The 25,570-nt window shown below is 42.3% G+C and overlaps 1 protein-coding gene across 1 annotated transcript in view; it reads left to right on the plus strand.

Annotated features, from left to right (window-relative positions):
• MYRFL (myelin regulatory factor like) overlaps positions 1-25,570 on the plus strand; it is a 111,841-nt gene that overhangs the window by 42,475 nt on the left and 43,796 nt on the right. Inside the window, exons 2-8 of the mRNA XM_078074183.1 lie at positions 286-634; positions 1,479-1,570; positions 7,670-7,820; positions 11,007-11,202; positions 13,241-13,317; positions 14,538-14,648; positions 16,148-16,238. Coding sequence (XP_077930309.1) covers positions 286-634; positions 1,479-1,570; positions 7,670-7,820; positions 11,007-11,202; positions 13,241-13,317; positions 14,538-14,648; positions 16,148-16,238 — 1,067 coding nt within the window. The remainder of the gene's footprint in view (positions 1-285; positions 635-1,478; positions 1,571-7,669; positions 7,821-11,006; positions 11,203-13,240; positions 13,318-14,537; positions 14,649-16,147; positions 16,239-25,570) is intronic.

A 25,570-nucleotide genomic window follows, 5' to 3' on the forward strand; every position in this document is an offset into this window, starting at 1 on the left:
TACACAGCTAGGAAGTGGAAGAGCCAGGCCCCAAACCCAGTTTGGTCTGCCTCAAAGCCTATTTACTTGACACACAACACTAGGCTTGATCTGGTGGTCTTGGCCCCCATGGTGCACTGTGTGTGTTGTACCCACAGCAGTCTCCCATTTGTGACAAAGCTATAATGACGGAACAGGTCCCAACAAAAGCAATGTATGTCTCTAATCCTCAGGCAGCAGCAGCTCCCAGATACTCCACCCTATTCGGCATCAGACTCCTGTTCTCCTCCACAGATCAAAGGTGAGTGCACTCTGCCTGCCGCACACCCTGCCGTGCCCCTCTTCTTGGACACTGGCTGGTCAGAAAGAGCCCTTCTCACCTGTGTGTTCCCGCAGGTGCATGCTGCCCGGCCGTGAGACCCGCAGCCGGGAGGACTCCTGCTACTTTTCTCCACTCGGCAGCTGCTCCCGGGACGCTCCCTGCACACCTGCCACAGAGCTCGTGTGAAATGAGGGGCTCTGCCCACAGCCACGACAGCTTTCGCAACTGCTACCCAGACACCAGGCATCTTACGACCCCCCCGGACCGATGCGTGTCCTCCCATCTGGGGATAAGCCGTCCTTACCATCAGCAGTCTCTGTGCCACAGCCCTGGGTAAAGGGCAAGATATTTAGTTATGAAAGACCCCAGAGCAGCCCGCACCCCCCGTGGTGCCGGTAAAGCATGAACAGTGGCGTTCTGTCCAGGAGATGGCGGTGTTGAGACATATATCCGACACGGCAAGGCCCCAGTGCTCTCGGCTCTAGACGGTCTTTGAATTAAAAGCTCACTAAACCCAAAGTCCTCATTCAATGGAAAGTTAAAATGTCAGAAATATATGGGGACATTCTGAGTGATGGAGAAAGCACTGTTTGCATTTGCAGCCTCAGCTAGAATATGCAAGTAATTTGTGAATGAGCTCTCAGAAGAATACTTGTTGATTAAGCATTAATATTCTTCTTTTTTTCTGTTTTCCTTCCTCTTCTCCTCTTCTCTTTCATTCCTCCTTCTGAATCTAAAGAATGGCAGAAAGATTAAAGGTCCTCAAAAATTGTGGTAAAATTCCATGTGAAAAAAATTTCAGGTGTAAAATGTATACATATTTTATATACTTCTATTTTATATATGTATATACTATATTTTAAGTTCATATCTTCTCTGTCTCAGTGAGTCTTCTGCCTTTGGAAATATTGTCAGTTTATTTTTCAAGTAGGTGAATCTCAGATCTATTGGATATTGGAAAGCTAAGTTTCAGACCAGTAGGGCTCATGGAATAGGAGCTTGTCCTGTCCACTCATGTACAACCTAGTAGTATTGCAGACTAGTAGGCCTCAAGGAGTCTCAACCAACAGCAATAAGTCTTAAGAAGGCCGAGAGCAGAGACCTGGGAAACTGAATCTGATTTAATGTAACATGGAGAGCAAAAACTCCTAACTTCATTTTGGGTTCTTGATTCTAGAGCCTCATTGCCACCAACCAAGAAGAGGAAGTGCACACAGACGCTGGAGGACTCCGGGGACTGTCACATGTGGGCCCATCACTCCAGACCAAGTGAGCCAACCTGGGGCCAGTCACTGCTTTCACCATTAAGTCAGGGATTTTGACCAGCCTTGTAGTAGCCCTACAAAATTATTTTCACTTTCATAGATGGGCAAGGGTAAGCCCTGGGAGTTTATTTCTTTCCTCTTGACATATTGTTTCATGCAGTCTTAGGTGGGGTCATGCAGATGCTCCTAGGAAGAGACGTCATTCTCTCTCTCTCTCTCTCTCTCTCGCTGGTGGAGATGAAATGCCGGTCCTTTCGATTTTAGGGGCAATGTGTCTCCGAGGACACAGGCTCCAGGCCAGTGGAAGCTTGCAGCATGGCAGCACGTTCAAGAGCCTGCTGTTGTGCTATTGCTTTGTCTGTTGCAATCCTTCTCAACTTGAGGGTGCACACAGATAAAATAGGGATCTAGGTCAAATGCAGGTTCTGATTCAGTAAGCCTGAGATGGGGCCTGCAGTTCTGCACTGCTAACAAGCTCCCAGTGCTACTCAGGCTGCCGGCTCATGGAAGCAGACTTTGGAGGATTTCTCCAGTGGAACGGAAAGGTAGAGAGTTGAGCTCCCCTAGCAGTCGCTTCAAGTTAGCAGGTTCCAAGTAGATCTTTGAGACTTTGTAAGATCATTTTAGAAGTCTTTCAGCAGAATCATATAATGCCCAAGGGGTCAGACTACCTTATTTTTGGTCTTATGTAACAGGTGACACATCATGTTTTGAGCTTAGAGACCTCTTCAAGTTGTGAACAAATTGGGGTTTTGGAGTCTGCAGCCTTGAACTTTCAGAATAAATGCTATGGCACTTACTAGGCAAAAGGATAATACTCCATGCCTCCTCTATTAGCTGCTGTAAATAATCAGATGTAGGCAGTGTGAATAGCAGCCCAGATTCAGGGTACATCTCATTTATTACCCTGCATCAGCTGGCAGGACGTTCAAGATTTCTGTTTTGGAGCTCCCTTCCCACTATTGTCCCCAAACTCCAGGGCTTTCTACTGCCCTGAAAGGATGCGGGTGGCTTCCTTGCCTGCTTGAGTTGCTGCCTTGTCTTTCACAGCCTCGCGATTAGAGCTGGTCCTCTGTGCTTGCCTGTGGAGCCTGCTGGTCCTTTCAGGGATGTCTGGCCGCAGCTCCAGCATGGGCTGGAAGGTCCTTCAGCCAAGGCCCACACGTGCCGCCCCCTGGGAGTGCTGTGGTGGAAGTGCATCCAGGCATCCAGCCCTCGCATGAACCAAACCTCTCACTGCCTCCTTTTCTTTTGCATGGATCCACCCTGGCCAACAGTTGCTTGGTTTTTTTCTTATTCAACCCTTGAAACAGAAAATGCTAATTAAAGTCTCCTTTCTGGATAATGTAGAGCTCACCATCCAGCTTCCTATGCGAGCGTACTCTAATTTCTTCAAGAATCCTTACATCTAGCCTGCAGCTTCTATGTGATTCTCAAACACAAAAGGCTGAGTAAATTCCTAGCCAGACGAGGGAACCATCTGTTCGCTCTCCCACAGATGCACCAGCCCACTGAGAGAACTGGGCAAGCCACCCAAACCTTCCAAGCATTTCCTCATCAAACCAGATTGCTGCTCAAATCCTCTTGGCCATTTCAGGGTTAAGCTCCATCCTGTGATGATTTTCTGCTGCCTGTCTCTGGAGAGGACATTGATTTTTTCACCATCTCCAGAGAAAGTCATGGTAGAGTAACTGAAATGTCTCAACAGATAGGAAATCTTGAATCCCTTGCTTAAGTCCTATTCGGACGAAGGTCACTGAAAATCTGACTAAAAATAATTGGCTCCAGACAATGGTTCCAGAATGTAAATGAACACCTTCCCAGGGCTGGGGGGGTGGCGGTGGGGGGTTGGGGAGGCAAAAATCCAAATGCTATGTTTTCTTTATAGTTTATATTTTCAGCAGTTTTCTAGTAGAGAAGTCATATTTGATGTGGCAGAGGCCAAGGGTTTTTACAAAGGTCCTGGGGAAATGGTACATGGGAGGAGGAAGGAGGAGCTTATGCTAGTCTTATTGGGCAGGGATTTTGATGGGAGGAGAGGTTCTACATCAATCAGGAAGGCTTTTCTGGTGACCTTCTCCCAAGCAGTTCACTTTGTCCACAGGTTCCAAGATTCCCATTTATAGGCTCACAATGTAGAATCACTGGGTTGCTGTGGGCAGATGTAAAATCTTGCTTAGAGAGAAAATAGCTGGTGGGCAGACTCCTGCTGGCTGTTTCCAGCCCCACATGGTCTAGACCCCATGTATGAGAGCGTTCCTGCTTCCATCTGATCTGAACCCCAAATATCAGAGGGTTCATGGACTCATATGGTTTGAACCTCAAAAATAAAAGGGTTTTTTCAGCCCCAGAGTTGTGGTCTTTGGCCCCCGGGAGAGGTGCACTGGCTGAGTTCACACTGTAAAGTCAGAAAAAGTATTTGTCTCATCTCCTCAGCAACTAGGGACTTTCTGAGATTGGCTTTTTTTTTTTTTTTTTAAGATTTATTTATTTATATGAGAGAAATTGAGAGAGAGAGAGAGAGAGCACGGAGTGGGTGGTGCGCAGAAGGGGAGGGAGGGGGACAAGCAGAAACCATGCTGAGTGGCTGGATCTCAGGACCCTGAGGTCACCACCTGAGCTGAAACCGAGAGTCAGATGCTTAACCAACTGCATCACCAAGGCACCCCGAGAGTGACTTTTCTTGATTATCAAATGAGAATCATAATTTCTACTTCACCCATTTCTAAGATTTTTTAAAAAGTAATGTATAAAAGAATATTTTTAAAGACAATAAAATGAAAGCTATGAGTTTTTCCAAAAGGTGGGAACTTGGTCAGTTTCCTGCCTTCACACTTCTATTCCTCTTTTGCTACATGTTCTCAAGACATCCTCAGTGTAGCATGAAGGGAAGAGGATGGTTTGAACCCCGTCTCTTCCACTTAATAGCTATGACACTGGGCAAGTTATTTCAGGTGGTTGAGCCCCAATTTCCACATTTGTTAAATGACATTAGGAATCCTGACCTCATAACCTCTCTATAATCAGTTTGGTTGCATCGACTAATGCATATCCTATACCCAGTAATTCCACTGCTGGGACCATGCCTAGCAGAAATGTGTACATACACCCACTAAAAGACACGCACAGAAATATCCATAGCAGTGTTACTTATAATAACCACAAACTGAAAATAACCCAAATGACCATCAAAGGCAGGATAAATTATATATTCCTACAGTAATGGAAATGAGGAAATGACTGCCATTTGCAACAGTAATGAGGGAATCCCATAAACATAATGTTGGGGAAAAGAAGCTAACATACAAGAATACATATCATATAATTCCACTTCTATAAACTCCTCTATGGTATTAGATTTTAGAATAGTGATTTGTCTTGGGCAGGAGAAAGTAGTAGCTGGAAGAGGGCATGAGGGTGTCTTCTAGAGTGGTGGACATGTCCTATTTCTTGGCCCAGTGATAGTTACCCAGTATAATTCATTTTATTAGAAAGTATCAAGTTGTGTACTAATGAAATGTGTATTCTTCTTTATGTATATTATACTTCAGTAAAGAAAGTTTATTGAAAAAAAAAAAAAGGCATCCTTACCTTGAAGAGTTGATGAGAAACTGTCAAGTGTCTTGGTGCACTTGGGGAGGTCCACACAGGAGGGTGCCTGGGTGACTCATTTGGTAAAGAGTCTGCTTTCAGATGATCCTAGGGTCCTGGGATCAAGTCCCATATCAGGCTCTCTGCTCAGTGGGGAGGTTGCTTCTCCTTCTCACTCTCCGTCTATGCTCTCCCGATCTCTTTCTCTCTCAAATAAATAAATAAATAAAATCTTTTAAAAAAATAAAATAAGAAAGTACACAGGAGTAGTAGATGTTATTATTAGTGTGACTAGTAATAGGTCCCAGTATTGGGCTCAGGCTTGTGCCTGGAATTTCAGCGTGGACCTGTGGTCTCCGGGTCTCACCAGCTGATCTCCAGCTCCCAGGGAGGCCATGGCTATGTCAGTCCTGTTGGAGTGGCTGCCCCACCCCTTTGCTGCTATAATGGGAAAAAGCAGGACTTGCTCTTATCCTTGACCTTGCCACCATGCGTGAGTGGGAAAGGGCCCAAGTGAGCTGACATTCACTCAGGCACTTGGTGTTAGTTATTTCACATCAGAGAGCGTTACCATGGAGGCCAAGCACAGAAGTATTCGCAAGGCTTCTTAGACAAAACTGCATCACCTGAGCTGACGCTAGTCCATGTGATGACAGTGCCACCAATGTTAATGAAACATGCCATTGTTTAAACCCTTCCTGGTGACAGACACTGTGCCAAGCACTTATAGATGTAACTTGTTGAATCCCTTCACCATCCCCGGGAGGTTTCATACTGTTACTCCCATTTTGTAGATGAAGAAACTGAAGCCCCGAGACCGGAAACCATTTCCCTGGATTGTATAGCTAGTAAGCATCGAGCTGGGACTCAAGCCCAGGCCCATTGATTCCAAACCCCAAGCTCTTGAGCTTCCTTTACCCTCTCTCCACGGGAGGACAGAGGAAGGAAAAATGGGAGAACTGGTTTCTTCCTTTCTCTGAATTTGGTATAAGCGGGAGAACCATGGAAGGTGTTTGTTTGTTTGTTTTGAGAAGTTTCTAGGTCTGGTAACTTCTGGAGGAGTGACAGCATGGAGAGGCCCTTGCATTGCTGACCTCCTGTATTCTAAGCTGGGAAAAAGCTTTTCATGATTTTGAGAAATCTTTTCAAAATGGTTGTTTACAAAAACTGGAAAAATAGATGTTTTGCTTAGGTGACATGTAATAGGGATACCCCAAGGTAAACACATTTTCTTTGACATTTGAGATCAAAGACAATCCGAAGCAGCTCCGTTATTTATTCATTTGAGGAAGTCCTCAGTGGAAGTATAGAGAAAGGAAGTTAGACGAGTGAAAGAAAACCCTGCAGTTTCCAAGCTGTGGGCTAAGTGCCGCTCTCCAGGAGCTCACCTCATATCTCTGTGTTGCTGCTCTCTGCCCGCTCCTGATCTTGTGAACACCCACCATTTTCCTTTCACTCCTGACGTCAGGGAGTTAAAAGAAAAGAGAAACAGAAAACGTACCAATAGAATTTACATAAAGATTATCCGAGGTTGAATCATAGGGTTTGGAGGCCTACTCAAATTAAGATAATTTGCAAGGATTATGCAAAAATAGTAGCTTGCGCATGTGAAATTGCTGTTATTTTAACACAGAAAAGTAGCAATTTCATATAGTCAGTACTACATACTTACGACATTTTCGGCTGCTTTATCTTGGCGTTAGCTTCGGAAAGTGCTTTCACTTGTACTATGATAATCTCTCTGCTTGTATAACGTTGCAAGATGGGCAAGACATCTGTTTTAATTTCTATTTTGCAGTTGAGGGAAGTAACACTAAGTGAATAAATAGCTCATCTAAGTTCAGAAAGCTAGTGCCACGAGGGACCTGTAACAGATTAGAATGTATTAGTTGCAATTAAACAAAAACAAAGAAACAAAGGACAAAACCCCCCAAACCCCAAAACCTCAAACTGCCTTAAGCAAAAAGCAAGCAAGCAAACAAACCAAAAAAAACAAAATTGGAGGATTTATTGGCTCCTGTCACCCAAGAGTTTAGAATTGGATCCCAGAACTCAAATCATGCCATCAGAATGGAGTGCCCTTCATCCTCAACTCTGCCTTCTGCTGTGCAGGCTTCATTTCCAGACAGGCTTTTCCATCATGTCCCCAAGTGGTGCCAGCAACCCTTGGGGATGTATCTCACGGGTTTAAAGCTCGAGGCAGAGAGTCGGCATCTTTGAACCCGTGTCCCCTGAGGTGCTGAGATTCACTCTGCTTGGATTGGATTGGGCCGTGAGTCAACCTGATGCAATTGTTGATGCGAGTAGCGAATGCTGTGCTTGAACTGATCCAGCCTGGGTCCCCGTGCCCTCCTCTGGCTGGAGTGGACTTCACTGGAAACACATTGACTGGAAGTGGGGAGACGCTACTGAGGACGTCATACGTGGCCAGTTCAGTTGCTCCATGCAACTGTCTGTGAGTCTAGGAAAAACAGCCTTGGAAGAAGGATCTAACACACCGATTTCTTTGCAGTGACAAGTAGGAGTTGCAGCAGCGAAGTGCAAGACTACGACAGTGAGGGGCAGAACATGACGCCTGTCAACCAGTGTTCTCCTTCTCTGAAGTGGCAGCCATACCAAAGCGTGCCTTGGCACAGTTTATTCACTGGTCATTATGAGAAACTGTAAGTGTCCCAGAGCCCCCTGGTGGTGTACTGGGGAGTGAGGGAAGAAAGGCCAGGTTAACTCCCAAGACTAAATCCAAGGATTTGGGCTTTGAAGCCACCCCTGATCAAATAGGATGGGTCCATGAGGAAGTGTATCTTACTCCTTATGTTTCGCATTCCAACTAATGAATAGTTGGGACATGGGTTTCTGGCCTTTTGGAATCCAGACTGTAATTCTGACTCATTACAATTTACCCACTAAATGACAGAGGGGAGAGTGAATCTTTCTGAGACCATAGACCCAGTTCAAACTACGAGCTGGAAAATGGGGATTTCCCAAATCAGTAACATTTAATCCTGCAGTTAATTTAAAATTCCGCAGAATACTGTTTTGGGGGCCACATTAAATTGCTAGCTGGTGACATCCCCCCTCCCCTAATATCTATGCTGTGAATCAGTATTGTCAAGCTCATTGTCAACACATACTGCAACCATCCTAGCTGGTGGTGGCTTTGAATTTAGAGACTGAAATGAAACCACTCAAAATATCTTTAAACTGGAAAATTTTCATCCTAATCTTATGATATTATAGTTTCAAGAAATCAATGTGGACTTACGTATTATTGCTCAGAGCCTTCTCTTTATTCCTTAGAGTATAATTTACCTACCTAAGTCTTCTAGAATTTTCAAGATTATAAATACCTTCTTGAAAAATCTAAAAAATGTTAATGGTTAAAGAATAGGACTTTCAAGCAATAAATATAATATGAAATGAGAAATGTTGATCCACAAACTTGAGGGCCTTCCATGGTATTTTCCAAATTCAAATATAGCTTCTTTAAGAGCAAAACTTATCACTAGGACTTTCATGCTGGTTGAACTAGAAGGAAGAAATCTTTTCCTTAAAACAAATTCTAAGGACTTAAACAGACTTTGGGAGTTGGTGTGTTGAATGGGAACCAGAATGAAGCAAATTACTAATTGTCTCATTGAAATGTGACAACTTTGTGTATTTGCCACTGTGTTCAATTAGGAAAAGAAAGGAAGGGTCCACTGGTCTTGGTTTTGAGTCTTAGCCTTCATTTGATTATCTTTTGGGGAGTAGTCCATATATGCTATCTTAAATATGAGTACCCAGGTATGAAACCCTTGATCAAGTTTTTGAGGCAACTTATCCTTCTTTTTACTTGAGTAGATTTTTTTAAAGTTTATTTGAATGCCAATCTAAGCTCCACTGATCTGGAAAAAAAGGAGAACATGGATGGTATCAGCTTAAAGGTATAGAGGCAGATTTATTTTGAATGCTTAGACATAATTCACTTTTCTTAAGTGTAAGAAAAAGACAATGTTAATCTACATTAGACTTTAGGTTGTCTTGATTTCACTACTCATATCATTGAGACAGAAAATCACTTGTCTCAGATTATTATGTCTAATTTGTCACAAAAATATTGTTTCCTTAAATTACCTAAAAGCAATAAAGTTAGGGGGTTGAAAATTTATCAAAAACTTTTTTTTTCTGAGTGATACTGAAAATTTGTGTTAAAAGAGCTTTTAAAAAGCCAGTTTAGTTGACTTTATGTATAACTTTTGATATCAAAAACAGAATTGCTATTTTTAGGTAAACAGATTTCTATAACCAGAGATTGGTGTTTAAGATTCAGAATAATCTTCAACTGCATAATAGTTGTTCGTTGATTCTGTTTCTGCTTCTAGCTGTCTCTAAATTTCAGGCTAATGCTGATCTGTAAACCTTACCTCCTTCCTTCAGAGTTTTTGATAGTGAAACATGAAGATCACAAAAAGATATTTCCTTTTTTCTCCATCAAGACAGTTCTTATTACCCTCTGCAGTAAAATCTATACAATTCCATTCATCTAGACTTTAAATGAGTAAATTAGAAGATTAGTTCTAGAAACGTGAGTCAATATGAAGTTTCCAGATGGCATAAGACATGTGGTCTTTATCAAATCCTTCATTCAGTGAATGGTCTTGACTTTGGTGCTGGCAGGCACCATGATTGTGGAGGCTTTGACAAGTCAGCTACTTGGGAGTAATGACCCAGTGACTTGATCCATTGGGAATGTGCTTAAATTGCAAAGAACATGAACACTCTTTTCTCCAAGAGACTCATTCATATTTTCTGTCTCTGGAATTAGAGGAAAATTTAGAAACGTAGTGTTGTTCGTTATAATGGCAGCCATCCAAATTGAGATCCCAGGAAGCACAGAACCACACACAGTAAGTCCTGCCTTCCTCTGCTTCCGGTCCTGAGGAGAAGCTTCTTTCCTGAGGAAAAATCCACATTTAGGAATCTTGGTGAATTAAAAATCATGTTCCATATCTACAACATGTTTGGGAAAAACTCACTAAAAAAGTTTCACCTTCTATATTCTCTTCTCTACTCAGTAATGTTACACATGTAAGGTGTTTTAGTTTTATTAATATTTAAAGGTATTTAATTAAATATGTGATACACAAAGCCTTGATATTGAACGAATTTGATAGGATAAATAAAGCAAGGGTCTGATTAGCCACCCCACTACTCTGTTCTTAGCAGAAGTAACCAGCATAGTAGGTTTTCAGTGCTATAATCAGATCAGGAGGATAAAAAGGAAATGACCAAACTCTGGTGAAAATGGGTTTTCAATCAGTATTCTGACTGGCTCTAGTTAATCTGGTTTAAAGCTATTCCTGGTAATTTTGACCAGCCTGCTTTTTTCTTCTAACCACGAGTAGGCTGAATATTCACTCATCTGAGGGACTATTTGAATGTGCTGTTGCTGATGACATTTAGAGCCTTTTTTTTTTTAAAGGAAGAAAAAGACGAATTTTATCCCAGCTATTTCATAGGTCTGAGTAATGCAGTGACTTCTCAACTTCTAGACTACATCTTTCTGTTGTATGGTGGAGTCAAATTAGAATTCTAGAAAGCACAAAGGGAAAGGGAAGCCGAAGAGACAATGCTTCCATTTGGCAAGAATTGTGCTTCTTCCTTGTGAGAAGATAAAATGCTGTGAGAGAGCCATCTGTGTTTTGAAATAGCACACTTCCTCAGCAAAAATCCACAGAATTGATTAAATATAGCAAAAGTCACTTTCCACAGTGTATTTTCTTGAAATGTTTATACTATTAGTATTGTTAATGGAAGAAAATGTGTAGAAAATGTTTGTTAAATTGGTTTCTTGATTCCTCTTTTTATAGACCTGATATAGGCTATCGAGTTATCACAGACAAAGGATTTAATTTTTCACCAGCAGATGAAGCTTTTGTTTGCCAAAAGAAGAACCATTTTCAGATAACCATCCATATCCAAGTTCGGGGAAGTCCAAAATTTGTCAAAACCCAAATGGGCCTAAAGCCAATAGAAATGTTTTACTTGAAAGCTTTTGGGGTTAAGGTAAGTCTTTTATTGAGCTCAATTTAATTAAGCCAACATTTATTAAGTGTTCCAGGTATCTGTTGCTGCATAACAAACTACCCCCCAAACTTAGCAACTTAAAATAATGACAATCATCTATTTGGGTCACAAATGTGCAGGTTGGTTAGGGGTTGGCTCTCACAGTTCATGTCTCTTCAGGAGTCATCAGCTGGGGCAGCTCAGCTGGGCCTGGATCCAGTTTCCAAGATGGCTCATGTATATGCCTGTCCAGTTTGGGCTGGCCATTGGCCAGGAGCTCAAATGAGACTGTGGCTGGGAGGCCTTGGCTCTTCTTCATGAGAGGTCCCGCTCTGTGGGATAGGTTGTGCTTCCTCACGGCATGGTGGATAGGTTCTAAGAACAAATGTTCCAAGACATACGAAGCGGGAGCTGCCAATTTCTTAAGCCTGAAACTGGCTCAGAAACTGGTACAGCATCACTTCAAACTACATTTTGATAGTTTTCACTATATAAATCTTGCACTTCTTTTACTAACTGTAATATTTTATTCTTTTTGATGCTGGTGCATTTTCATATGCAGTAGATTCGTAGTTTTTGCCAAATTCTCAAATAGGTCTCTGACCTAAAAAAGCCAAGGAGCCATTAAACAGAGGGGAGACTGAGTCACGGTAAAGTTAGACAGTTCATCCAAGATAAGTACATGAGAGAGCTGAGTTTAGAATGCAGGTAGGATGACTTCTGAGTGGTCAACAAGGATTTGTTAACTTATTACCTCAGATCCAGCATTTAGGGGGAGGAGCACCCATATTTTATTCTGATTATTAACCTGAGCTTAGGCAGTGAGTCTCCCAAAATAGGGCTTGGTACCTTGATACCTCAGCTGCTCTTGCTCCAAACTGAGCTCTTAAGCCAAACCAAACCAAACCAAACCAAAACCAAACACAGATAACAAACAAACAAATAAACAAACAACAAAACATATTTTTCTGATTATGGAAGTAATATGAATCCATTGTGAATATTTTGGAATACAGTAGAAAACTATAAAGAAGAGAAAAAACTCATTCATATTTGGGATCCACCTTTTGGTAGTCTTAATTTTTTTCTTTTATTAAAATTAATCTCATATTGTTAATAGTATATTATGAAAATAACATGATATTATTAAAGACCCTATAAAATATTGTTTACAAAGATGACATAGTTTCTATTGGATAAATGTACCATATTCCTGCATTATTATAAGTTTTGCTTATTTTCAATTTTTTATTGTTAATAAACTTCAGTAAACATCCATGTATATCTGTCTTTGCATGAGGATACATTCCAGAAGAATTTATATATCAAAGGCATGAACATAATTAAAACGCTTGATGTATGTTGCCCAGCTGCTTTTCAGAAAAATTGTCATTTTGCTATTATCCACAAGCCATATATGACAGGGCAGATCTCACCACACCCTTGCCACTGTTCATTCAGAGCAAGAAGAGTTTTGTAGCAAGTACTGAAAAAAATGCCATTCTCCGTATTTTATTTATTTTCATTGTGTATTGTTATTTCTTCTTATTAGAATATTAGCTCTGCAAGGGCTGGGGTTTCTGTTAATTTTGTCCACTTCTCATCTCTCATGCCTTGGGCAGTGGCAGGTGCCGAGCAGGTGCAGGTGCTCAGCACGTGTCTCTGGAATGAATGATTAAATGGATGGATAGATGCATGTACCCTTGGAGCTGCCTTGCTCCTGTGTTTTGCTCCCGATGCTTTAATCACCTACGAGCTCATGCCATATTCCCTGCTCACCTGCAGTTTTCTGTTGTCTTGTGTTTTCATTGTTTAGTTTTACACGTATTTGTTTCTTTTCTCACCAATAACATACTCCTTAAGGTTGGGGTCATTGTCTTATACATCTTTTCAGTGACTTGTTCCTCCTGCCCAGTGCCTATCATGATGCCTTGGAAAACTTTTAAAGTGCCTGAACGTTATTTAATAATGAACAGTGTTTATTAACAAATTAACTTATGTATTTGGTAGCTAACTTACTTTTTGTTGTTCCACACAGGTAGAAGCCACCAATCAAATAATTGCTATTGAGCAATCCCAAGCAGATAGAAGCAAAAAGATTTTCAATCCTGTTAAGTAAGAATTTCTTTTCTGAATTCCTTTGTGAATGTATTAGGAGAAAGACCTGTTACCTAATTTATTTTATTAAAAATGAATCCCGTTGACCATATGATTTCACTTATATGTGGAATTTAAAAAACAAAACAGATGAACAAATAAATACACACACCAAAAAAGCAGAAACAGACCTATTAATGTAGAGAACAAATTGATGGTTGCCAGAGAGGACGGGTTGGGGCAGGGGTAAAATGGGTACAGGGGAGTGGGAGGTAGACGCTTCCAGTTATAGAATGAATAAGCCACAGGGATGAAAGGTACAGCACGGGGAACAGAGTCAATGGTATTGTAATGATGCTGTGTGGTGACAGATGGGAGCTGCCCTTGTGGTGAGCGTAGAGTTGATGAATCTCTATGTCATACACCTGAAACTACTGTAACATTATATGTCGACTATACTTCAATTAAAAAATAAAAAAAAAATAAAATGAATCCCACTGCAGAAACTACATTAGTAATATGCTAATATTCTGAATACATGCTTATCAACAAAAACAAAGTAGGTAAAATGCATTGAAATAATTTCAAGCAAATTCTTGTAAAAAGCTCCATTTTAAGTCATCATTATTATTTTTTTAAAGATTTATTTATTCATGAGAGAGAGAGAGAGAGAGAGAGAGAGTGCAGGGGGGAGGGGCAGAGGGAGAGAGAATCCCAAACAGACCACATGTACACACAGCACTGAGCTTGCCTGGTGCATCTGGTCCTCCCTGGCCGGGGCGGGCTGGGTGTGGCCTTCCATAGGAGCCAGGCCAGGAGGGGGCAAATATGTGAAGGGGATGCAAAGGAATTCATGCGCAACTTAGAGACATGGCTTGTCAGGAGGCAAGTGCTCTAGCAACATCGGCAGAGGCACAAATGCGAAGTCTTTTCTCCCCGTTGTGGAGTTAAGAGAACCCATATGAGGTGTGGGGAGCACATGCCCTTATGAGGCAGGAAGTCTGGGCTCGAGCTTCTGCTGAAAGAGCAGATCTCACCCTTCAAGAGTTATCCCCTGGCAGCCATTCCTGACCGTGTTGTGGAGAGTTTATTAAAAATTGGTGCATGGAATAAACTGTCCTCCGTGGGGGGGTGGGGGATGGAGGGGCTGAACACACCTGAGAATCTTAGAACGAGTTAGAGTTGATCAGAGTCTGCATTGTCTCACAGTGTCTTGGTATTTCTGCTGTCTGTTTTAGAGTCGACTTGCTGGCCGACCAGGTCACCAAAGTGACCCTGGGTCGGTTGCACTTCACTGAGACAACAGCGAATAACATGAGAAAGAAGGGAAAACCAAATCCTGACCAGAGGTACTGGCGTCCGCGGTGGCCAGGGACTCCATCTGACTAGCCGGTGCCCTCCAGAGACCCCTCAGATTCCTCTTGGTCCCACCAGGCTGCAAACCAGGCCGCCCGTGGCCCCTTTCCCCCTCCTCAGACTCTTCCTGTTTATTAACGCAGCTCATTTTCCCGTAGGCGTCTTTCCTTGTCCATCCTCACCCCCTACAGTGCCTGCTCTCCTGTCCAGCCCCAGATCTGCCTTGATTCCCTCCCTGATTCTCTGGAGTGACCACACGTTTATGCCTCACTGTTGTCCAAAGGCTGAGGACCGTCAGACCGCCCTGCTCGAACCTGTGTGCTTGTCACCAGTACAAAGCCCTGGGTCCTGGAGCTCTGCGATCGCCTTTTTTGGTTAAAAAAGGAAGTGAACTTGCATTAATGATTTAAACCTGTGGTTCTCATAGTGTGGTCCCAGGCTAGCAGAGATGATGTCACCTGGACACTTGTTAGAGGTGCAATCTCTTAGGCCTCACCAAAGACCTACTGAAGCAAAAACTCTGGGGTGGGGCCCAGTAATTTGTATTTTAACAAATCCTCCAGGTGACTTGGATGCATACTCAAATTTGGGCACACTGGTTTTAGAACATAAGTGTTGGAGTTGGAAAGACTTGAATTTGAAATTTGATACCGCCATATGCTAGCTGGGTGACCTCGAGCATGTAACTTAACCCATTCTGTAAAATGGGGCAATGTCTATATCCTTCTCCAGTAGGGTTGTTCTGGGGTTCTAAATGAGATCCTGTAGATAAACTGCGTAGCCCAGTGTATGACACATTCTGAGGACTCAGATGATGGCTAATGATTATAATGAAAATAACAAATATTACTATTACTGTTTTACTTTCAACATGGGGGAGAACTCTTATTCTTTAAGGATTAGAGAATCTGTGGAGTTACAGAGGAAGGTGGCAAGGTTTTTGCCTGCAGTGCTTAAAGCCAAAGCTTCTCTCATAGAGATAGTTTTATTTTGGCTTTCAAGAAATGATCTGATCTTAAAAATGCCTCGTCAGTGTTACATATGAAGAAATAATCGAAGTAACATTGATGAAAATTGCACTGGGAGTAATTAGAGGGGAGGGTCGAGGTCTTTGACTGGAGCAGACAGGGTGGGAAGGATCCAGTGTGGCTGGGCAGGCCCTGCTGGGATAGGGTACGTAGCTTGGGCGGCTCTGGGCAAAGGGACTTCTTAGGTGGCCGCCTGTGGTGCATCTGCTTGTGAGCAGTGCTGTGCTGTGGGGCTTCCAGAACAGCTCACAAATACCTCCGACCCGGCAGAGGGTGGACCCAGAACAATATGGAGTGAATCAACTGCTCTTTCATTTCACAGGAGGGGCAACTTAGAACAGAATAGAAGATCTTTAAATACGTAAACCTATCTAGATAAATTCACTGTTAAGTGTTGGGTGGTATTTGATGGCACAAATTATGTCTCTGTTTCCTGATGTGTTGATCTGCTGTTTCTGAATTAGATACTTCATGTTGGTGGTTGGATTGTATGCTGCTCACCAAGACCAGTTCTATCTATTGTCTGCCCACATCTCTGAACGGATCATTGTAAGGGTAAGGTTCAGTTCCTTAACGTTTCTGGATCCCACCTGCTTTTCTCCTTTGAAGTAGAATTTGCATTTTTTTTTAATTAAAAAAAATTTTTTTTTGAATTTGCATTTTCAATGGCATGCTGGAAGTGAGCTCTTTCTCAACAGATGATGATAGTAATGGCAGGTATTACTATTTTCATTTTCACATAATGGTTTTCAACCAGGAGAATTTTGTCCCTCAAAGGTCATTTGGTGATGTCTGCAAACATTTTGTGGTTGTCACAATTGGAGGTGCTACCGGCCTCTAGTGGGTCCAGGCCGGGGATGCTGCTCAGTACCTTACAATAAGCGAGATAGCCCCCACAGCAAGGATTCCCCCTTCCAAAGTGTCCGTAGTGCTGCAGTTAGGAAACTGGTCCAGGCACTGGGCTGACTAATTTATGTATGACATCATTTTATACTGCGGCACATTTATGTTGCCTTCTTCACATGCAGAGGAGCTGAGGCTCAAGAGGGCAGGACAGTTTGTGAATGATGGGGCTCGGGTTCCAACCTAGTTTTCTCTGGTCCTGAAGCCCATGGGGTGGGGAAAGTAGTAAGAAGGCATTTCTTACCCCGAAGTGATTGGTGACCCAGGGAACATCTGGGCCCCTGCCTACCACATAGTAACGGTTCAGCACGTTTTGCTGAATGAATGAGTGGTCACAGCTGTGGACAGGAATCTCGGCAGCCACAGAAACAGAAAGCGGCTGGCAGCTGGCTTCAGCTGTGTGTGGCCGGGCTGGCCGCCGCTCAGAATACCAGGGGCCTAAGGTAACAGGGCACCACAGGCCTGGCAGCTGGGGAGGAGCTATGTCCTGACCCAGGGAGGACATGTGAAGTCCAATAGGAGAAATCATTCAGTACAGCAACTTCTGTGGCCTGGGGACCAGATCTGCCTCTTCGGGGAGATGAGTCTTTCCTTTCTTGCGTTGAGCTATTCCAAAACAGAAGGCCCTCTGTCTAATTCTTTTAATCAATTAAAAATAATAAGCCACTTGTAAGTGGAAATCCTAAAACTGCACCTCTAAGTTTCAGTGGAGGTGAAGTAATGATGGAAATGAGGTAAAACACTTGTGTTTAAATGTCCCAGGTGAGGGCTAGCCTGTGTCCTACCATTTTTGTGGGACCTGATCTAATCTGTAGCAAACAAGGTGCCACAAACAAGGCAGGTGGGGCCCTCTTCCTTGGTCATGGGCTAAGGGCCGTGGTTCTCCACCCCAGCAGGGCTCAGGGCGGTTTCTTCGCCTCGCCTGACGTCATGTGGGATTGCTGTCCTGCACTAACAAATGTGATTTAAAGTAGAGTCTGGAAGCCTGGGTCGCTTATTGTTTCTGGTTTTTCATAGGGAGGAATAAAGACAGACAATACCATTCTTTTCAGAGTTAGCATAGCTTAGATGTTATGAAAGGGCTGCTTGGAGCTGGGAAACTCATGCCTGAGTCAGGCAGCTTGCTAGTCACCTGCGTACCTTGAATAATTTACCTGGTGTCTGGTTTCTCCATTTCCTGCTGGCAACTCTGTTCTCTGGCTGTTGTGAAGTCCACCCAGCAGCAGTACGAGAGAGTGCTACTATCTAATATTCTATTACCAGAACTCTGTTAATTGGTGCCTCCTCCTATCCAAAACGCAAATTTAACTCATGATCGCTTTGAAAAGTTGAGTGTTCCTGCAACTCATATTACATATGAATACTAAAAAACATTAAATTATACTTAGTATAGATTGGGTGTCATGTTATTCACCACATTTTTATTTTAAAAAAGTGATTGTATTCCAGATTTGATTGCTTTCTTCTAGCCATAACTTTTGGTTAAAAAGAATGCCCTATTCTGGAAGTGTGCTGGGTAACACAGGGGTTGTTCTAGAGAAGAACAACGAGAAGAAGGAGAATGGTAATAGTGTGAACCATTCTCCCCCTCCCCCAAACTAAAAATATCTTATTGATACTATTTCATTCTAACCCCAAATGCAGAAGTGAAAATGAATGCAGTTTTGAATCTATTTAATTGTTTAACGTTTAAACCAACCAAGAGAAAAAAACTGAGCTTCAGAAATAGTGATGTTGTTTGAATCAGTGAGTTTTTGAAATGTTCACACAACACATTTCCCACCCCTAGGATTCTACAGGTGTATGCCTTGGACGTATACCTATGGTTGGACAGAGGGCAGACCAGCTCACATTCTCCAAAAAAGCCAGATGTGCCCTCTTAGGCCATGGCCTGGGTCTGTTAGTTTGAGCTTCAGAATAATGTTATAAGAGCAGACTATATTATATGGAGAACTGCAAATTGCACTGAGCAAATCCAGGTTCATGTTGAGGCCTAAGAATCATTCTTCCCAAGAGCAGAGATTAATGTAAGGGCAAATAATATAGGAGGCGTGGACTAGATGAGTTTCCGGCCTCCAGGAAGGCTTCAGAGACCAAGCTTGTCAGAATTCTTCTTGGAGAGAGGATGGTGGGCAAGACCCAGGAATTGTTCATCTGGGTTGTCAATCAAAACAGCTTTAGAAATATATTATGGTCCTGTCATGTAAATTGACCAATTTCATGGAAATTAATGTTTACTCCAAAGACAGATTTATTTCCCAGGTCTTTTGTTTTTGGAGCATTCTGCCGTGGAGTTCCTTCAGATTCTCCTTGTTAATGACTAGGTTTTCATTCAGCTCCACTTTCCTTCTAAAACACATAATTAAACCTGGTTTGGAGTGCTGTGTTATAAGCAGGAGGGATGATTACTTTTGTCTGCCTTTCAAAGACGTGCCAGGGTTTCCTAGTTTTTGTTTTTGTTTTTAAAGATTTTATTTATTTATTTGACAGAGAGAGAGACACCGAGAGAGGGAACACAAGCAAGGGGAGTGGGAGAGGGAGAAGCAGGCTTCCCGCTGAGCAGGGAGCCCGATGCGGGGCTCGATCCCAGGACCCTGGGATCATGACCTGAGCCGAAGGCAGACGCTTAATGACTGAGCCAACCAGGCACCCCAGGGTTTCTTAGTTTTGAAAATGAATACATTATTCCAGTTTCTTTTCCAGAAGAATAAAAATACGCATGTCCCCAGGAAATGCCCCCTTATTGCTCTGCAAACTGCACTGTCCTAAGATGAGAAACCAACAAACAGGGGCGGGGAAAGCAAAAGAAATAATGTGACTGCAAGGAATGGTGAGGGATGGGTGCAGAACAGAACCGTCCCAGGGCCTGGCTCCGTTGTTACCAGCTCTCGCCCTTTTCTACAAAAGTCCCTTCCCTCCCCTAACACACACACACACACACACACACACACACATACACACACACACCCGTCTTCTGGAGTTCATATGAATTTTTATTTACCCACAGGAATCAGTATGTGGAGCAATGTCCGTTTCACCCCGTGGTTGGGATTCAATTTTGGTTAACTCTGGAAGGGGTAACCCACCAGGACTGTATGGGACAAAGAATCCCCCGGAGAGTAAAACAGAGATACCTGGGTCCCCCGCTCCACAATTTCTGATTCAATAGGTTGAATATACATTTCTAACAAGTTTCCAGGAGAGGGTGCTGACCTTCAGACCACACTTCGAGTAGCACTGATAGGGAGCATTTCTGGTCCCATTTTCCACAGCCCTTTCAAAAGGAACAAAAATTTATTTGTTATGATGTGACTTCTTCAACTTAAGCTTTCCTAATATGCTCTTTGGCTGTTGCCTTAAAAGCCCAAACAATGGTAAAGCAAAGAAATTCCAGCTTTCCATTCCGACCTTAGAACGGCCTCAAGTGACCATTAATTGCTGTTTCCTATTCCAAGCACCTGCAGAGGGCGCCATTTACACTTTACTCAGGGAGAGGCGCGCCCGCACAGAATTGTGCAGCTCTGCAGGTGTGTTGCTGAGGAGGGCAGATTAAAGCATTACAGGCAGGTTCGGTTCCAGCCCACGGCAATAAAGCGAGTCAAATGAAGGTTTTTGTTTCCCAGTGCACATGAAAGTTACGTTTACACTATGCTATAGTCTATTAAAGTGAATAATAGCATTATGTCTTAAAAAACAATGTACATACCTTAAAACATAGTGCTAAAGAATGCTAACTATCATCTGAACTTTCAGAGAGTAATGCAATCTTTTAGAGATGGTGGAGGGTCCTGCCTCAGTGCTGATGGATCGAGGGGGTGGCTGCTGAAGGTTGGGGTGGCTGTGGCCGTTTCTTAAAGTAAGACAACAGTGAGGGGCACCTGAGTGGCTCAGTCAGTTAAGCGTCTGCCTTCGGCTCAGGTCATGATCCCAGCGTCCTGGGATTGAGCCCCGTGTCGGGCTCCCTGCTCAGCGGAGAGCCTGCTTCTCCCTCTCCCTCTGCTGCTCCCCCTGCTTGTGTTCTCTCTCTGTCAAATAAATAAATAAAATCTTAAAAAAAAAAAAAAAAAAAGATAAGACAACAGTGAAGTTTGCCACATCAGTTGACTCTTCCTTTTAGGAATTTTTTTATTTTTATTTTTTTTTATAGCATGGGATGCTGTTTTATAGCATTTTACCCACAGTAGAACTTCTTCCAAAATTGGAGTCAGTCCTCTGAAACCCTGACAGTGTTTCATCAACTAAGTTGATGTCATATTCTAAATCCTTTGCTGTCACTGCAACAGTCTTGACAGTAGCTTTAACAGGAATACATTCCATTTCAAGAAACCACTTCTTTGCTCATCTGTAAGAAGCAACTCCTCATCCATGAAAGTTTGAATGTAAGATGGCAGCAATTCAGTCCCATCTTCAGGCTCCACTTCTGATTCTAGTTCTCTTCCTATTTCCACCACATCCGCAGTTTCCTCTCTCTGCTAAAGCCTTGAACCCCTCAAAGACCTCCATGAGGGTTGGAATCAACTTCTTCCAAACTCCTGTTAATGTGGACATTTCCACCTTTTCCCATGAATCAGGAATGTTCTTGATGACATCTAGAATGGTGAATCCCTTACAGGTTTTCAACTTACTTTGCCCAGATCCATCAGAGAAATCACTATCTATGACAGTATAGCCTTATGAAATATATTTCTTAAATAATAAGACTTGAAAGTCAAAATGACTCCTTGGTCCACAGGCTGTAGAACAGATGTTGTGTGAGCGGGCATGAAAACAACACTAATCACATTGTACAGCTCCATCAGAGCTCTTGGGTGACCAGGTGCATTATCGATGAGCAGTCATTTATATATTTTAAGATGTAGGATGCTTTTTTATTTTAAGATTTATTTGAGAGAGACAGAGCCGGGGGGAGGAGGGGCAGAGGGAGAGGGACAGAGAGAATCTCGAGCAGACTCTCCTCTGAGCATGGAGCTCAATCTCACCACCCTGAGATCATGTCCTGACCGAAATCAAGAGTCGGACGCTTAACTGACTGAGCCACCCAGGCGCTCTGAGCAGTCATATTTTGAAAGAAATCTTTTCTGAGTGGCAAGTCTCAACAGTGGGCTTTAAATATTGAGTAAACCATGTTGTAAACGGTTATGCTGTCATCTAGGTTTTGTTGCATTTATTGAGCACAGGCAGAGTAGATTTAGCATAAATTCTTAAGGGCCTGAGGCTTTTCAGAATGGTCCATGAATACAGGCTTCAACTTAGAGTCAGCCTGTCCTTTGAAGCTTTTGACTTCTCTCTAGGTATGAAAGTTCTAGATGGCCTCTTCTTCCAATAGAGGGCTGTTTCATCTACATTGAAAATCTGTCATTTAGGGCACCTGGGTGGCTCAGTTAAGCATCCAACTCTTGATTTTGGCTCAGGTCATGATATCTCTCTCTCTTGCTCTCTCAAATAAATAAATAAAATCATTTTTAAAAAAATCTGTTGTTTAGTGCAGCCATGAATGATCTAGAGCTTCTGGATCACTTCCTGCAACTTCTACACCAGCCCTTGTTGCTTCACCTTGCACTTTTGTGTTATACATATGACTTCTTTCCTTAAAGCTCATGAACCAGCCTCTGCTAGCTTCAGACTTTTCTTCTGCAGCTCCTTTACCTCTCTGCCTTCATGGAATCGAAGAGAGTGAGGGCCCTGCTCTGGATAAGGCTCTGGCTTAAGGCAATGTTCTGGTTGGTTTGATCTATCCAGACCAGTCAAACGTTCTCCACATCAGCAGGAAGGCTGTGTCACTTTCCTATCATTTGTGTGTTTGTTGGAGCAGCACTTTTAACGTCCTTTGCATTCACAACTTGGCTGTCTGGCACAAGAGGCCCAGCTTCCGGCCTATCTCGGCTTTCAACATGCCTTTCTCACTAAGCTTAATCATTTCTAGCCTTCGATTTAAAGTGAGAAACATGAGTCTTTTCCTTTCACTTCAATACTTAGATGCCACTGTAAGGTTGTTAATTGGCTTAATTTTAATAATGTTGATCTCAAGGAATAGTGAGGCCCGAGGAGAGGGAGAGAGGTGGGGAAATGGCTCGGTGGTGGAACAGTGAGAATAATACACAGACCATTTATTGATGAAGTTTTGCCGTCTCATATGAGCAGGGTTTGTGGCTCTGCAAATTACGATAGTAGCATCAAAGATCACTGATCACAGATTCCCACAACAAATGTAATCATAACGAAAAAGTTTGAAATACTGCGAGAATTACCAAATTGTGGCAGAGACATGAAATGAGCAGATGCTATGGCGATGGTGCAGACAGACTTGCTCGATGCAGCCTTGCTACAGACCTGCAATTTGTAAAAAAAAAAAAAAAAAAGCATCATCTGTGAAGTGCAGTAAAGCAAAGCTCAATAAAAGGATGTACGCCCGTATAGGCTGGACGGTTGTTGCTATGCACAGCGATGTGTTAAGGATAATTTGAGACTATTCGTCCTCATTTTTGCCAAGTATTCATATACACATGATTTCAACAAATTCCCACAACACTGTGAGATAGGTAAAGAAGTCATTATTATCTTTAAGCTTCAAAGAAAAAGAGCTGGCACAGAAAGGTTAAGTGACTGCCCCAAGATCACAGAGCCAGCTTGCGTCATAACACAGATTAAAACGTTCAGGTCTTCCCTAAATATATGGGGCTGTGGGATAAATAATGAAAGTATTTTAGAGACTTTAATTCATTTTGGGATTTGGTATCATTGAACCACTCTTGGACCACATGGGAACACAGCTTCATAATTCCAGAAAGAGGTAGTACATCATAGTTTGCTTTGACCCATTAAGATTGTGGATACCAGAGAAGGGAAAAAAATTCACAGACTTTATAACATTTCCCATTACTGATGAGGAGGACTCCTCCATAGGTCTATATATTTAGAAAATTGCAGATCTGTGGCCCTTCCCAAAATGACTTGAACATATTTTAGGGATCTGAGTTTTCATCTGATGAAAGCTAAGTGAGATTGTTACAATTGTTCTAAAAAATTAAGTCTGCTTATATCCGCTGTTCCAACATGATATCAAGTTTATGATAATAATTATCCCAAAGCTCATTAAGAAAAAATAAATCCATCACTGTCTATTTTGTTTCCTTGAAGTGGCTCATTATGTTCAGAGTAGAGCAAAACGCATCAACATTTATATGATATACCTTTGGATTTAGTTGTTTCCTCGCAATAAAAGGATTTGAGGCAAAACCAATTTGCCATTCATGACCAAGGGGGCTCTGGGGACCTCATAGCAAGCACTCTGTTTAAGTGAATTCACACAAAATAATGTTCAAAGTTGTTACTTTCTATTCGTTTACTGCTTTTGTCTATCAAATGTCAATGGTTGAGTCTTCCAAGCAGCTCAGGGTTCAAACAGGTGAGAATGAAAAAGTTGAAGACAGCTAAAAGTTCTTTCACTGAACCCAAGCTAAGAACTAAATTTTGCGGGTTTTTTTAAATTATTATTTTTAAATGGGTAGCACATACTTATGGTAAAAAACATCCAAACAATACCAAGAGCATATATGCTGAGCAGTGAATCTCCTTCCCAGCCCAGTTTCTGCATCTCTCAGTTCCTGTCCTTGAAGAAGCCATTGTTATTGGTGTCTTGAGTATTCTCCAGAGATAATCTATGCATATTCAGGTCCTGAGTTTGCAATGTCTCCTGCACTGCCCAGAAAGGCAGAGAGCGAAGATACTGCATTATGTGTTGACTTTTTGGATGATCAGGGTCTAAACTGTTTGTCTGAATTTGTGACAACTTGCCTCAAACACACAAAAATCAGATTTAGAACAATAGGTCATAATTTTAAAAACAAATTAATTTTGTTGTGAGGATTTGGAGGGATTCAGAGATCCTTACTTAAAGATATTTGGAAATATATTCAGCCACAGGAGGTGGGGAGGAGGGAAGACAGTAGAGTGAAAAATTCTTCAGCAAAGAATTTTATTTAAGAGTAAAATCTCCAGAACTTTGTCTGGTTCTCATAATTTCACTTGGATTCTCTTTGAAGACTGCATTTGGCCGGGGTTCCTTTTTTTTTTTTTTAATTTTATTTATTTGAGAGAGAGCGAGCACAAGCAGGGGGAGGGACAGATGGTGAGAGAGAGAAGCAAACTCCCTGTTGAGCAGGGAGCCAGACTTGGGGCTCAATATGAGGACCCTGGGATCATGATCTGAGCTGAAGGCAGATACTTAACCGACTGAGCCACCCAGGCACCCCCGGCCAGGGTTACTTTTAATAGGAAAAGTTAGAATCATTATTTAATCATTAAAGGAAGTGTAAGTCCAGCTCCAGAATTTACTAGTTTGTGGCCTTGGGCAATTTGTTTATCCTTTTGGAGGCTTCTGGATATCTATAAAATGAGGCTAATAGTACATATCTCATAGAATGGGGGAGTGGACTAGCTCACAACAAATGTAGCTGTTGTTATTCTTCCTTCAGTGTCATCTGTGTTTAGGGAATAGTTGAGGTGTATTAAATATATTTGTGCTGTCGTTTGCTTGTCAATTGCATGTGAAATCATAAACACTAAAGTGTTTTGAAACTCTAAAAGGGCTAGCTAAATGCAAAGTATTTTTATGTATCTGGGCTTTCGTAAGCTTAGAATATCTTCTGATGTAAGGTTCTGGTTTTAAATCATTACTCTTATCCCTGAAAAAAAGGTCATTTTGATTTTCCTTCTTCCTTATCATCCACCCAGTGTAACTGACACATTCTCATTTCCAGATAGTTGCAATAGAGCCCAGACGTCCCAAACCATTGCACACTGAGCTCCTGCTCGTGGGGAGCAGAGCAGTTAGGGGAGCCCTCCTGACTCAGCCTGGGGCCACAGTTATTTGGATATGTCAGAATGTCCCATCTGATTCTCAGGTGAAAGACTTAGATGACATTCTGTCTTCCTTTGCTCTGAGGAATAAAGCAATCATCTATTCCTGCTACTATAACTTTAAT

The sequence above is a fragment of the Halichoerus grypus genome, chromosome 6, assembly GCF_964656455.1.
Source record: "Halichoerus grypus chromosome 6, mHalGry1.hap1.1, whole genome shotgun sequence".
Lineage (NCBI taxonomy): Eukaryota > Metazoa > Chordata > Mammalia > Carnivora > Phocidae > Halichoerus > Halichoerus grypus.